The sequence below is a fragment of the Linepithema humile genome, chromosome 3, assembly GCF_040581485.1.
Source record: "Linepithema humile isolate Giens D197 chromosome 3, Lhum_UNIL_v1.0, whole genome shotgun sequence".
Lineage (NCBI taxonomy): Eukaryota > Metazoa > Arthropoda > Insecta > Hymenoptera > Formicidae > Linepithema > Linepithema humile.
In genome coordinates, this window is record NC_090130.1 from 30,444,108 (window position 1) to 30,460,060 (window position 15,953).

The 15,953-nt window shown below is 37.7% G+C and overlaps 2 protein-coding genes across 5 annotated transcripts in view; both read left to right on the forward strand.

Moving 5' to 3' along the window:
• The window catches only part of L (zinc finger protein Lobe), a 73,712-nt gene extending 62,784 nt beyond the window's left edge, over positions 1-10,928 (forward strand). For all 4 annotated transcript variants that reach the window (XM_012363021.2, XM_012363022.2, XM_067351636.1 and 1 more), the window contains 4 exons: positions 4,130-5,933; positions 6,260-7,360; positions 8,351-8,575; positions 9,036-10,928. In XM_012363021.2, coding sequence (XP_012218444.2) covers positions 4,130-5,933; positions 6,260-7,360; positions 8,351-8,575; positions 9,036-9,401 — 3,496 coding nt within the window. In that variant the 3' untranslated portion in view covers positions 9,402-10,928. The remainder of the gene's footprint in view (positions 1-4,129; positions 5,934-6,259; positions 7,361-8,350; positions 8,576-9,035) is intronic.
• A 236-nt stretch (positions 10,929-11,164) lies between these two features.
• LOC105669888 (regulation of nuclear pre-mRNA domain-containing protein 1B) lies at positions 11,165-15,418 on the forward strand. The gene is made up of 6 exons (XM_012363087.2): positions 11,165-11,554; positions 12,279-12,580; positions 12,836-12,973; positions 13,433-13,708; positions 13,987-14,137; positions 14,318-15,418. Exons 1-5 carry the CDS (start codon positions 11,404-11,406, stop codon positions 14,134-14,136), a joined length of 1,017 nt encoding a protein of 338 aa, XP_012218510.1. The 5' UTR covers positions 11,165-11,403; the 3' UTR covers position 14,137; positions 14,318-15,418.
• The last annotated feature ends 535 nt before the right edge of the window (positions 15,419-15,953 follow it).

The following is a 15,953-nucleotide window of genomic DNA, read 5'->3' on the forward strand; positions in this document are numbered from 1 at the left end:
ACGTCTTTGTTAATTTAAAAAATCTGAGAAAATTAATTTTTCGCTATTTTCCGTTGTTTCCTAACATCTCTTTCCCTACTGCTTAATATTGTGATATCCTTCCTTTTTTGTCCCCCATCGTTTTGAATATATGTTAAAACCAGCATTAACGTTCAAACCTGAGATTAAACAACACGTGTTATCTGCCTCTTTCACTCTTTAAAATTACCTTTTAACGAATTTTTAATTTATTCTAGTTGTAACTTGTCAAATTTTTTTTAACTCATCCAATATTACGGCGGTTTTGTACTTTGTTCTATGACATACAGCATACTAAGTAGGTTCAAAAAATTCTTTCAGTCAATTTTTACCTTTTATAATTTGAACAACATAAATAATGGCATATGAATTAGTTTCAGTTTGAACTCTTCTACCTTCTCTAATGCGATACAAGCGAATTATTGCGTTTTATTATACTTGTTCTAAAGCACTTTTATATTAATTTCATTTATTTGATATTTTTATAATAGAATTAACTGTTTCTCACTAAGACCTAGCGTTGGCTCTTTAAGCTCTTTTAATCTTATTTTGTTAATTTTTTTTTTTAGTTATAATTTTTTTATCTCGAGACTACATTATAATAGTCTAAAATAAATTTTTTTAAATCTTGAAAAATAATATTTGTCTTGAGATCACGTAGATGATGTTTTTAACTTGCCGTCGAAGTTGAGTTTTGTCAAAACCGGTCGGATTTTATATATCTTGCGAGTAACACCTCGTCACGATGTTTTTATTCTTACGGAATGCGGTAGCGAGATCGCATTTTACGGCAATCTCGTAGTTCTCATGGTCCACCGGCACTAACGCGAAGTCACGACTCCGACCTCCCGGTATTGACGATAACCCTTCATATTTTTTTGCGAGCGTATCTTTTCGGTGGGCAAAAGTTGTAGCAGTTTTTTAGTATTAATCTAGTTTCGATAAATAGAAATAACAAGACGTACATTTTTTTTACGCAGTCAACTGGTCAGTCATTCACACGAGCATTAAATTGCTCACTCAGGCATAAGTGATAAATGATTAGCAATCAAGCATTTTGCAAAATAAATGAAAAAAAGACCGAAATAAAAAAATGGCTTTTTGCCAAACAAACAATTTATAGTTGAACTTTTATAAATAAGTGAAAGTTTCAAGATTGATGAAAGTGCGTGGAGATCGAGTACGTGAACGCAACTACGAATCACCGCGACAGGATGATTCTTTCGACTTGCAAGGGTGGAGTTTAACGGACCATTTATTTCCATTTCCTTCTAGCAAGCCAAGCGTAATCTTCTTGTATAATGGCTGCTCGCCATTTCGCGGACTTTGCATTCTTGCGAGAATATGTCTTTTAGAAATCGTCACGAGAGCTTTTCGCATGAATCGATATATTGTATGTACACTTTAACTATTTTGGAATTTTTTTTTTTTTTATAACAATAGAAACCAATAAGTTTAAAAGTTAAATATTTTTGCGAATTAAACTTTTAAGATGCAAATTCTATTAGAAAACTATTTTTAAAATACAATTCCGATGGAGCTGTGGTAGTTAAAAGATTTTTGAAGCATGTTATTAAATAATTCAGTCTCTTTGCTTGTCTTTTTTTTCAATTTTTAACCATAATCAAATTACTTCGAATATTTTGGAGAATAAAATTACTGATTTATTTGTTTTAGCTGCATTAAAATGTGGATCTAAAACGAAACGATGTATCATCTCGCTTTGTTGATATTTCGTATTCATGAAAAAAGACATTACAGCGAAAAAAAACCGTCGCGATTGATTGATGAAATATCGCAGGTATAAAATCAAACTAATCTGTTACTATTACAAATTATATTTTTCGACGCTTTGAGATTTCGAAAAACATCACGACAAAACGTCCTCATGGTCATCTTTCATTTTTGCCAGATGACGTCAATAACACCGAGTAATAGTAGCGTCAAAACAGGAATATGCGAGCCGTCGCAAGTAGTATTAATGCCGGCTTGAGCGGCGGCGGGACTTCGTCGTCGGTCCATTCTCTTCGTTAAGCGAGCGCGACGTTTCGCTTTTGAGAGTCGTCCTTTTTCTGCTCTTCTCTTCTCTCTTATTTTTCGTCCTCACGTCGCTCGCTCGGCCGGCCGCAAACGATACGCTCGATAATAGGACAGCCGCGGTTCACCGGGCGATAATCCTGGTGGCGCATGAATAATTCAGGCGCAAAGTGCAGGAGTAAATTCGCCGTCTGTCTTCGTTTCGGCGAGCCGAGATAGCTCGCTGACCGCTCGCTCGCTCAGATCTCGCGGACTGACCTCACCTTAAACGCGAATTCAGTTTTCCACCGCCAGCCTGAACCGACACACACTGGCCACCGATGAATTATTCATTCGCGGGTTCACCACGAAAATCGCCGAGTCGTTACTCGGGCTTGACCTGTCCGAAATCTCTGTGCCCATTTCGGGCGCTCTTCGACATATGCATTTTCGATTACCAATAAATGATCAGACCGAAATATTTTTATCTATAAATTTTCAGTCCGAAAGCTGCAAAAAAATATTTTTTATTCAGGCTCGAGCTTCAAAATTTTGGTTTTAAAATGTCTTTGCTTATTGATTTATTTTGAGATAAATTGTAACAAAAATATGAAAGATTTTTAGCTATCTTGTATTCGCATTTATCCTTTGTATTTTGCGAATTTATTTGTTTCATGGTTATTTGAAACCGGCTTTCGCAAACAACACGATGAATAAATTCTCGTGAAGTACATTAGCTTCAGTTATCCATTTTGTGTGTTGTTATATTAATTCTAGCGAGGTAAAAGGTACGAATCATTTATTTGAGAAAGGGCACAAATTATTTTTCTTATTTCTTCTGCGAGACGTTGCAAATTTAATAATACTTTTTCATCCTATTCTATTTATTTAGTATCAACTCTTGTTTAATGTCGGAAAAAAAAGTGTTGAAAATAATTGATATCACAGTATTGAAATTTGAATACTCCGCTTTTCAATGCGAAATAACGATTTTCTACGACGCTTTTGTACACTTAAATATGGAAGAATCAATAACGTTGAAAATTCATAGATAGATATAACTTCGCTCACACATAAAAACGGCAATAATGCGCGCGCGCGGAGAAAAACCATTTCAACTAGATTTTCCACCTCTCAGCAGAATAAGAGTCGGACAATGGAAATGTCATCGTGCGCTTAACAGGATGACATCGCTGATATCCCTCTGACCTAAGTAATACACCCAGCATTTCATCAGGATACTTAATTAGCACTTGAGGAAAATATTTTCGAGCAAGCTTCGACGAGGGCAAACTCGCCGTCCGTCTTCATTAAATTTCTCGCGTTTTGCGCTTTTAATCGAATCGCCGCCGTTTAATACTTTTCCTCGGATTGACTCGATCTTTTTACCGTAAATTCAATTTTTGATGTTAAGCGCTGAATATCTCGACGAATATCGGATCACTGATAAATTAACATCATCGATCACATCCTACGATATTATTACAGATTGCAAACGCTAACCGATTGTTTTATGTCCGACTTTGCGTTGAAAATCGAAATATCCCCCATTCGCGAGACGAATCTATTTTCAAATGTGATTGGCAGCACGGTTCCTGATGAACCTTAATATATATGAACCCGTCAGGTATTACAGGAAATAGAATTTCCTGAATTAGATCCCCGATCTGTACAACGAATGGCAATTTAGCGTTTTAAAGTTAAGCCAGTTATCTCTATTCCAAGCATAGCGTATATAGTAATCACACGATTTTAGAATTGATGTAGGAAAAGAATTGATTTCAAAATAATCACCGCAATGATGACTCTCCTATTCTTTTACAAAATTTAATCAAAACTTAACATGTAAATAACAAAGTGTAACATTGAGTCAGGTCACGCATTTGCTTGCTATAAATATTCTCACGAAAATGTCATTACGTTTTTAGCGCCAAACTAGATGAAGATTTCTAAAGTTATATGTAAAAGGTATTGAAAAATGTCAAACTTATCACATTTGTATAATTGAGTTAAGAACAATCTCAATTTTACAAGTCGTGGCTTTAACTTCTCCTGCTACGAGCTTTTAAGCACCTTTATTTTCCGTTTTTTTCAGCGATCACCTGAAAATTCATATGAAGACGCACGACACCCAGAAGCCTTACCAATGCACAGCTTGCTCGAGAGGCTACAACACAGCCGCGGCCCTGACGTCGCACATGCAATCGCATAAAAAGCATCACCAGTCATCTTCCCAGTCGGCCGGCGGCAAGCTTCAAGATGTTGACTACGGCAGACGAAGCGTTTCCTCGCATAGCACATCGTCGCCACCGGTGCCGTCGTCGCCGTCGCCGTCCCTGAATCTCAGTCTGAACTCGAAGAACGTCCTGAAGACGTCGCAGGGTACCGGCAGCGCTTCCACCACGCCCGTCCTCAGCTCGCCTCTGAAGCTTACCTGCATGTACTGCACTCGGGACTCGTTCAACTGCATGCAGCAACTCCAGATGCACGTGCACACGATGCATCAGGCGATCCTGAGCGGCGCGGAGGGTCTGGCGCGACCCCCATCGCCGAGCAGAACGTTGAACGAGCAACAGGCGGCTGTCTGCCCACGCGACAAGCTGCTGGACCGTCAGAACGGCACGAAGGAGTCGCGGCCGGACCGGAAGTACTCCGAGGATCGAAACGGGAGACCCAGCGAACGGGACCACTACGAGAATGCGTTCACCTGCAATCAGTGCACCATGAAGTTCTCCACGCTAGCCTGCCTGCGCGATCATCTGCTCTCGATACACCGCCTCGACGCTTTCGGCGCGGCGATGATGATGTGCCCGCTGTGCGGCATTCCGTGCTCCTCGGCGCCCTCCTACGCCGAGCATTACGTTCTTCAGCACTGCGAGAATCGCCGACCGGCGCCGACGATAGATTACGGGGGGGAGGCGAAGTTGAACGGCGTTTACGACGGCACGGTGAGGGATTCCAGAGCGCCGCGGAGCAGAGACGCGCCGGAAGCGACCGATCTCACGAACAAGCATTCGACCAGGCCGACCGCGGACGTCGCTGGCGGCTACACCGCCAGTACGCTGCTGTGCGGCCAGTGCGGCGCCGCGCTCAAGGACTTCGAGTCCTTCCGCGAACATCTGGCGCGACATCTACAGGCCGATCATCGCGGACAGGAAGCGCCCAGCAGGCAGCATCCGTGTCCCAAGTGCGATGCCTTCTTTCCGGATCGCGAGGATATGTTGGCTCACCTGACCAAGCATTATCTAGGCCAGATTAGCAAAGAGTACACGTGTAACGCGTGCAAGAAGCTGTATCCGCATCCGGAGCAGCTTCAGAAGCACCTGCTGGACGTGCACGCCCATCATCTCTATCGTTGCGCCCTGTGCCGGGACACTTTTGACTCCAGGGTGGCGATACAGGTGCACTTTGCGGTGAAGCACAGCCAGGAATGCCGGGTCTATCGATGCAGCGCGTGCACCTTGTCCAACAATGAAAACTCGCCGCCGGTCTCGAATCCGGCATCCGGCGACGGCAGGACCTCCTTCAGAAGCGAAGCCGAGATGGCAGCCCACGTGCGCAATGTTCACGCACCTCCTCCCGTCGCTTCTCTAATGAACAGCAGCCCAGTGGCAGCCACGAGGAGTCCCGTCTCGACGCCTGGCGGCGGCATCGCGGCGCGCTGCGTCTTCTGCGGCTTCTGCTGCGGCTCGGAGCTCGAGCTGCAGCTTCATCTAGCGAGCCACTCAACCAATCTCTACAGGTGTCCTATCTGCAGAGAAGGCTTCCCGGTAGAGTTCCTGCTGGACCGACACGTCGCTCAGGCTCATCACGCGGTCCAGGATCATCAAGCGCCGTCCATCAGGAGCAACTCGAGGGAGAACGGCCGTCTTCATCGACCGATCAGAAATCAAGAAGAAGTAAGAATCTAGCATAGAAGAGAGAAAAAATTAATTGTTATAGATATATTTAAACTAGAGGCTTTTTACGCCCAAGTATATATGTTCTTTTATTTAATTTTTAAACTTTTAGTATTTTTATTATTATAAAAAAATTACCATATATAAATATTTATATTAATATTTGAATTTATTAATTTGGTATACAAGCTTTTATTTAAGAGATTAATCTATCTTTGAAGAGATTTTTAAATAATTTGACAAATTTGAGTTGTATATATATACTATACATAATATAAAACTATTAAATACATTAGATTATTTGAAACAATTTTTTTTAATCCCAGACGAAATCTCTGAAGAGAGGTCGCTCGCCAGCATCGAGCAACAATAATTCCCTGAATCAGCGCGATAACAACAACAAGCGTCCAAGCTACGGCACTTCTGGCCAGCAGTGCGAGCTGTGCGAGCGCGGCGAATTCGCGAACGAGGCGGAATTACAGGCGCACAAAAAACTCGCTCATACGTCCTCCAAGCTGTCCAGCAAGAGTTTGTCCGCTTTGAGTATGACGTGTGCTTATTGCGGCGAGGTATGTCGTTCGCGAAGCGAGCTAGAGTCGCATACAAGGATCCAGCACGCATCTAACGAACCCGGCGGACGTCACAAGTGCAACATCTGCGACGAGGTGTGCCCATCCGGCGTGAGCCTGGCCGAGCATAAGCTTCAGAAGCACTGCAAGATCCAGCTGAGTGACATGTGTGTGGTGTGTCGCGGCTCTCTAACCTCGGAGAACCAGTTCTTGGACCACGTGCAGAGACATAGTCTGGAGAGCGTGGATCCGCAACAGCGACTGGACAATTCGCTGCCGCACCTGCCAGCCCCGTGCGTCGTCTGCCGGCAGACGCTGATCAGCGATTTGGAGTGTCGTCTGCACGCGCGGCATCATCTACGAACGTCTTCGGGATCACGTAGCGCCGGTTCTAGCCCAACTAGTCCCGGCGGCAAAAGTCAGAGTCAGAGTCAGAGTTGCTGTCTCTGCCTGCGGGACTTCGCAGCGGAAGACTTTGTCAGCTTGCCTCCTAATCCTGCCAGCACAAGCGGACAGTCGGTCAAAGTGTGCAAATCCTGCTACGTACGACATTCTCAAGGTTTGCCTATCCTGAATTCGTCGGCTTATGAGCAACGAGCTAAATACGAGGCAACCTGGCTGATGAACAAAGATGGTCAATGGGACGCTTCCAAGGACAAGTGGGAGCACGAGAGAGGACTCAAGGTGGACGATCGAATCAGGAATGAAGGAAATGCAGAGAAGAAACGCTGCGAAGAGTGCGGTGTGAAGTTTGAAGATCCTGAAGAAGCGGAAAAGCACAGAATCACTGAACACGAGAAGGCTGGTGGTGGCGGCGGCGGCGGCGGCTCGAATACCTATACGTGTATACAATGCCAGGTTAGTATGAATTAATTAATAAATTTATTTTAGACGTTTTTAATACAACAACAAAAAAACAAAATGATATAAAATCCAATACAATAAATTTAGTAAATTGCTAGCAAAGCACAGATTTATTCACATATTTACAAATTAACATGAAAAAATCTTTGATAGATTGAATTCAATTCTCGCAAACTAAACATAAATTATTTACGAATAAATAATTACGAATAATAATTGTCATATAAAGCTTTGCTGTATTTTACAGTACAGTATGTTTTATATTTCACATAAGTATAAACATGTATACATCATGATAAAAGCATACATATATACTGAGCACAACTGAGCATAAACGTTTCCGCGAAGCACAGGAGATCCGGTTTTGTCGCATGTCGCTACGTCAATTTTTCAAGTTATAACATTTTATGCGTGCATACATTTACGCACGTTGCGTAACTATTACAATCAGCTGATCAGTAAGAGTAACACGTGTTCTGAGTCATTGAATGAAATTATAAAATACGTGGTTACATCACCGGTCAACTTCGGTTTAGATCGAGTCTAGCTCGGAATCATTCGAGTTATAATTGATAAAGAGTTACAGTGATCAATAGAACTGTCAATATTTTTGCATAGAACAGTTGCAGCAAAGAACAAATTTTATTCGAAACCTATGCCTACTTTCAACAATTCAGAATTATTGATCTTGGATAGATAGGATATTATCGCTTAATTATATATACGAAAATAAAATTAATTCTTTCAGTATGACAGCATAAAAACGTAAAACAGTTGCTGTAAGAGTTTTCTATTTTAAAGCAAAACATTTTACAATTTTCCTGTTTACAACTATAATATTAAAATTATGCACATTATTTAGTTTCTATTAAAAAATAGAAATTTATGGCATTCTATTTTTTTATGCTTCAAAATTAGACACCAAAATTGCTTTTAAAATGATATTTTTCAATGTAAATTAAGGGAAAAAATTGATATTCTTAGATGTCGTTCCCAACTGAAGCTAAGATTCAACAACATGTAAGGAAAGAGCATCTAGATGCATCTGGAAAAGCCTCCTTAGAGGCTTTACGGTGTCACTTGTGCTTATTCGAAGCAGGTAGCCCTATGCAGCTGCAAATCCACTTGATAGAGCACACTTTCGCCGGATGCGCTGCTCTTAGTTGTTACATCTGCCAGTCGCTCTTTACCACCCCTGTTGGCCTTCAGGTAATTGAACGGTCCACTCATTTGTCTCAAATGTAAAATAGTGATTATTCACTCATAATTACAATAATAGCAAAACAATATAAATTTGTAAAGAGAAATTAAAAATTTTAAAAACAAGTTCAAAACAACTTTCATTAAAATGAAATAATCTGTTACGAACATTGCTTTTCGAATAAAAATTTGGTTCAATTGCTGTTTTGCATCAATAAAGTTTAGGTCTATAGTTTAACAGGATATTGGCTTGTTGCTGCGAAATTTTATATGTTTAATAAACTCATTTTACTTCATACTTTTTACTTAAATCAGTCTTTCATATTGCACACACAATTAAACGGAATAAACCAAAAATATTAAAATTTATTTTACTTTTCTTTTGTTTCTCTAATTATATTTTTATCCAGAAAATACTTTCTGCAATAATTTCACAAGAAATGTCACTCACTAATACGTTTATTTACAGAATCATATGCTGCAAGAGCACGGCCTAGGCGCACGACCATACGATTGTTCCAAATGCACGCTCAAGTTCTTCTTCAGGGCAGAACTGGATCACCACATGCTAACTTTTCATCGTCCGGGGGAGGAGGTTCATTCTTCACTGACCGAAAACACACGTGAAACAAAGAATCACGAACTCGAAGAGCGCAACTGCGATGGCGGTGTGATAGTAAAGGAGGAAGTGATACAAGGCGGTGAGGAAGAAGAAGAGGAAGTGAATGTGGATGATCAGGTGGGGCAGGAGGAACAAGAGGAAGCTCGACCGGAGGAGCAGAAGCTGAAGACGGAAGTAGAAAACGAAACGGCATCCGACAAGATGCAATCGTGACTTTCTTCCAAGATCACATTTTGTTCCAAACTAGAATTAATTGATTATTAGAAATTTGTTGGTCAATTATTAAGTTTGTTCTTTAAAAATGACATTAACTAATACCAATAATTACGAACTTCGCAAAGCGTTGCGCAATGATACCCAAATGGTACAAAATTCGAAAAGGCAGTTGGATGAGGTCTAAGGAATTAAGGTATCTTTCAGACGACTTTACGAAATTGACATCGATTTTTTAAACATCGATTTACGAACAGTGCTGATGCAGTTCGATACAGTATTAATTAAAAGTATCATTGAAAAAGATTGTCGTTCATAAATATTCCAGATAGTTAGTTTTTTACATATTGATGATAAAACTTCTATATAAGATTGCGTCTCTCTCAGACAGAAGAGAAAGAGAAATATCGTTAGGATATCCTGTGAGATGTTTTACTTATCTTCAAGTCATATCTTATGTTTTACTTATCTTCAAGTTCAATATCTTCAAGTTCAATATCTTCAAGTTATTTCACATTTAGAAATCGAATGTTTCTATTTTCATGCAACGTAAATTTATGTCATTTTGAGGCATATTTTGTATTAATTTTTTCGCGCAAATATATTTTTTTCTGATTAAAAAATGCATCCTGATCGTTTTTCTGGCTTTTTGGACAATTGACAGCGAATGCGTCAACGTTCTATTTGGCTGTTCTATCGAAGTTTGCCTGACTGAAGTTCATGAAAAAAAATTGTTAATTATGTTACATATGTTAGTATGTAAAGCTCGAAAATTTAAAGGTTGATGCGAATTGAATCGTAGATGCGCAAAGAAATTTTATTTGAAACTTGTTTATGAACGCGGGACGTTTCGAAATCATTTTTACTCGTGATTCTTAGAGAATCTCTAAATGAAAAAATTTCGGGTATGGTTAATTAAATCAGAGAAATCGAATATAGGAAAAAAATTTGAAGTTAAATGTATACTTTATTTCTATAATTATATAACATTCAAACATTATTTTCATAATGTTAAATTTTTGTGTTGATATATTTAATTTTCAATTCTTTATTTTTTATTAGTTTTTAAGTTGCACTCGATTGATGAAACACAATTTCTCAATGATTAATTGCAATCGATCTGTTATAATTGTTTGCAAGTGGTGAACTCAATAACGATCTCTATCTTTATCGCAAACTAAATCTGTAAATATTACACACAAATAACAGGGAAAAATATCATAAATATTCTATCAATTTATATTAAGCACATAAATAATGAAGTTATTGGTATTTAAAAGAAGATGCAATAACTTGTCCACTAGGTATAGTGATAAGATAGTTCTATACGAAATAAATTATTGTTTCAAAATCGTATGTATTGTATATAATGATTTGTCCATTAAGCATATAACCATCTAATAAGATAATATATATGAATAAATTATTGTTCTAAGTGTTGGGTTGGTCGTTCTGACTACCTCCTTTTTGAAAATATTTTATGTTGTCAATTATTTTTAGTAAAATAAATGATGAATGACGAGTAAATTTTTGTAATCAAATATTTTCTATTTAAACAAAATAAAGCACCTTATTTTAAACTTTACAATTTCTATGTACAATGAAATAAATATCAACACATACTTCCCGTTTTTATCAATGATTGCAAAGGAAATTATCTTTTTTATCGACTATCGCAAAGGAGAATATCAAAACCGATAAATGACGAAAGAAAAGTAATATAAATGCCTCATTGATGGCGCTAGCAGTATTTGCCTGCGTTGACCTGCGCAGAAGAGGCGTTTCTTCATCATGTACGTTAGATTTCATTCAGCTGTTGCCTGGATGCGTGACTTCGTGTGCTTCGTATACAGTGCAATATAGTGGTATACAGCGCGTACGTGTTGGTACGTGCGGCATTCGTGTCGCAGAGGCGGTGGTAAGCGAAAAACAACCCCGAGTCGTGATAAACCCGATATCTTTCCGACAACCTCGCTGACGAAGCCTCACGACAACCGGCACGATGACGGGATTCACAGAGAGTGCCCTGGTCAAACGGCTGATGGATCTAAATCCGTCGCAGCAGAGCATCCAGACGCTTTCACTCTGGCTTATACATCACAGAAAACATCACCCGACCATCGTGAAGATCTGGTTCAAAGAAATGTGCAAAGGTATGATTTTTTTTTTAAATTTTTCATTGTTCTGCTGCAGCGTCGAGACGGAGATTCCGTTCGATTACACAGAAGAATGTTCCGAGAAGAAGTCATTGAGGTTATTTATCGCTTGGAATAAATGTCAGCAAAATTTCTAGGTTATAAGATTGCGCTACGTAACACAGATTGCGACAAACGTGATCGTCGATCATGTCGTCTCGTAGCTTAAAAAATTATACGTTTGTTTTTATTACTACTTCTACTAACACGTAAACGCATAGTGTGATGTAAGAATTTTGGAGTAATAATATCGAGCCACGTTGTCTAAGAATGAATGCATTGCTTGCATTGCTTGTTTATTTTTAACTTCTTAAAATACTAATAAAAGAAAAATATATTGCAAAATGAATAATAACACGTATTAATTATTATATTTTAATAATTATATTTAAACAATTTTTTTTTTTCGAAAATATTGAACGCTCCTCTATCGTCATTTTTTTGTCAAATAAAACAATGGCAAATTTATTTATTTTATTTATGATACTAATATTAATAGAAGCAGATAATAGCTGTGTATTTAAATATTCTAAAATGCAAATTTACAAGCAGACATGAATGATTTTTTGCATAATCATCATTATTCACAGAATTATTATAATTTTCTTGTGACATTGGTGTTTTCAATATGAGAGATATTATTTCAGTGTGAACTTAATATTTTCTGCATAAATTTTTACAGTGAAGGACAATCGCAAGTTGATGTTTATGTATCTGGCTAATGATGTCATCCAAAATAGCAAGAAGAAAGGACCGGAGTTTGGAAAGGAATTTGAATCAGTTTTACCAAAAGCTTTTGAGCATATGAAGGGTTTTGATGAAAAGACGAGGGAACGATTAAATAGGTTACTACAAATCTGGGAAGAAAGAGGAGTTTATGACAAAGCACAGATAGCCGAGTTTAAAGCAGCTTTTGCACAATCCGAGAAGGATATTGTGGCACCACCAAAAAAGAAAGCTAAAATTGAAATTGAGAAAGTGAAGGTATGTATTTTTCTTAAATTATACTAAAAACTTCTATATAATTGAAATTTTTATTTAAAAATAATATAACTACATTTCAACAGCATGATCTATATAAAAGCAACAAAGTTTATGTAACATTTGTAACACAAGTTATTTCACATATAGCGGTGCTTTTATATTTGGAATAATTTATAAACTATTCAATTTGCACTGATTTAATTATGATAAATAAATGAAACACGCAAAATCCACATATGTTTGTCGCATTTGCAGAAGGAGAAGAAGGAGAGGAAAAAATCTGAGACTGAAGTAGTGGAAGTGGACGGTACCAAAGAGCTCCATGTGACGTTGAGCCCACGGACTCCCGCTGGCGATCCACCGGAAACCGAGGAACTCATCAAGGCTTTAATGGTTAATATCAATTATAAGAACAAACACGATGCGGAATTTGTAACAATAGCAATAAAATATTTTATCCATATGAAAATACATGTTGAATCCATAAGGCATATCAGCAGATACTTTATGACAATTCTGACATATTTTACCCTATCGATTTTATTATTTGTTTTATTTGGCTGTGTTGATGCTTACTTTTTTTCACTTCAAATAAAATTTACATGTGTACATTTCTTTAATTTTTTCATATAAATTTGTTTTCTACGAGGCAAATCAAGTGGATTTAATATTTGATATCGTTGCTCTGTTTCGATACGCAGAATATTGAACTCACTTTTCTCAATGTATTAGATTCGATTAATCAATTTATGTTACATCGAACGCAATGATGTTATGTTGATGCGTAAATTTGTTAAAAGATCTGAAATATTGTTCTGGACTATTGGTCTAATAAAGTTTTCTGCTTTTCAGGATCTGGAAAATACCGCGTCCTCAGACGCCAATATCAGAGAACGTATTGCATCCTTACCACCGGAAGTCTCAGAAGTTTCGTTGCTCGCGAATCTCGCCGATCGAACAGCCGCGGATCAGTTGAGTGCCGCGGTAAACGAGGCTGCCACGCTCTTGGCGGATTACAATGGACGGTTGCAGGCTGAGATGGAGGATAGGAGAAGACTTCTAACAATGCTGCGCGATTACACTTTGGCACAAAGGCAGTTACTTCAGCAGGCACAAAGCACTTTAGAAGTACGATTTATTCACTCCCTACTAATATCTTCACGATACAAATGTAACACAAACAATAGTACAATAATGCAAGATTTATTAAAAATTATAATAAAACTTAGCACAGCATTTCTTTACTAACGCATTGACACAGTGCATTTATTAGCATTTATGAAAAAAAATATACTTACAAAGTGAGCCCTATAAGATAGGAATTTGTTTAAATTGTATTAATATTATAGGAATGCAAATTTTAAATGTTACATGTTATATTATACTATTGTTTTTTTTTTATACAGGACTATAAAGAAAAGCTCAAGAAGGTGTGTGCGGTCCGGTCAGAGGTAAAGTCTCACATCTCGAATCTTCCCGATTTAACACAACTGCCCGACGTGACTGGCGGTCTGGCACCTCTTCCTTCCGCTGGCGATCTGTTTTCCATGCATTAGTGTAAGCTGGCTTGGACGAGCGTTTATAGTATATTATTTTAGTTTGCGCGGATATAGAATTTTCGAGGTCCATGGTACAATAGATTTGTAAGACGACGATGAGAAATAGTTATCAATGATTAACTTTGTACTGTGGCATATTTGATAAATTCGATTAATGAAACTTCCTATGTATGTTCAGTGAAGTACAAAACGGTGAAGTACTAATGGACGAAACAAGGTTAAAGTATTGCAGCTCATGAAGAGGACATAATGAATATAAGAATGATAAAGATACAAGACCTAGAAAAACACATCGTAACTCTCGGTTTTGTACTTTAAGTGATAAACCGCCTAACTCCGTGTTGAGTTTTAGCGAAAGGATATCATACCTAAGCAGGCTGAAAATTTTATTTCTACGAGATAAATCGCGAAAGGGAATCCTATATGTTTTAGCAACGTGAAAAAGAACAATGTTCCTGAACACAATGTTGCGATACCCGAATTATTCGAAAAGATCGCATAAAATTTCCATATGAATTTGGTATATAATTATTAAATAATTATTAAATAGATCTTGGATTGACTATGTAATACGTAGATTATTAAGAAAAAGACTCAGAACTTAAATGAAATCAAAGTAAACAAAATTAAATAAAGTTTTTTTTTTGTTTGACAGCTATTATTTACTCTTTAAATTCTGAGTCTTTTTCTCTAATATCTACACGTATACATACAAAGAGCTGTGCATGCATCGAATCTGTATAGTCGCGAAATACATGAAACCATAGAGAAAGACTTCCGAATGATAAATCAGCGTAAGAAATACAACGTATATGATAAAAGCGAATGAAATTTGTGTAACTGATGAGCTAGCTCTCTCAAGAAGAAGACAGAAGCTTTTTGCTAAATTGACAAGATAATCTACACACAACATTTAAAAAATGATTAAAATTTGCAAAGCGCATCAGATTATCTTTGTACAATTATTAAAGACATCTGATACGTATTTTTCAATTGCGCAATCATTGTTCATCAGCGATATATAGAGATAACACTCTCTAAGGTCGGATAACCCTTACTTGTACATATTATATACTGTAATCTAGTATGATTTCAGAACTGACAAAAAGAGCTCTTCGTGAATATTCGACTGTGAATGAACGGTAGTACGTTTAGATTATAATAGTGTATATGTAACTATTTTAAAAAGACAAATCGCATAATGTGCATTAAAAAAGGAAAAAAAAAAGATTGTAATATGCCGAATATTATTATGAATAAATGTTTTGATCGTTATATATATCCTGACTTTAATTATTACATCCTGTGCAAGTGATACAAATATTTACAAGTAATTTCGGAAATTGAAAAAATCGACATTTATGAGAAATTGTAACTGCCAGTCTAATTTTTAAATTCTATGTTCCATTAACGCATTGACCATTTTATCAATAGTCAAAGTCAAAAAAGACAACATTGAATCTAAAAATATAGGTAGAGATGATTATAGAAAGAATTTCCGGCTTCCACGTGGGCTCGAAATGGTCGGTATTGGATGAGCAGTTATTAGGATCATAGAAAACACAAAAGGCAGTAAAAGTGACCGATGATGCGTGCCACTTGAGATTATATAAGGCCACTTCTTGCATTTTCTGTAATCCTAATACCTGATACCGACGATTTCAGGCTCCGATGCCAGGATTCGAACCACAAGCCACATGCAACCGTAATGGAGGGGATAACTTTGATTAGGCTGGCAATTACAATTTTTCTTTATAAATCTCGATTTTTTAGTTTACAAAATTACTTATAAATGTCCGTAGCACTTGGGATCA

Coding starts and splice junctions, on each gene's coding strand:
- LOC105669888 (XM_012363087.2), top strand. CDS start 11,404: ATGACGGGATTCACAGAGAGTGCCCTGGTCAAACGGCTGATGGATCTA. Junction 12,974..13,432: donor AACTCATCAAGGCTTTAATG/GTTAATATCAAT, acceptor TCTGCTTTTCAG/GATCTGGAAAATACCGCGTC. Junction 13,709..13,986: donor AGGCACAAAGCACTTTAGAA/GTACGATTTATT, acceptor TTTTTTATACAG/GACTATAAAGAAAAGCTCAA.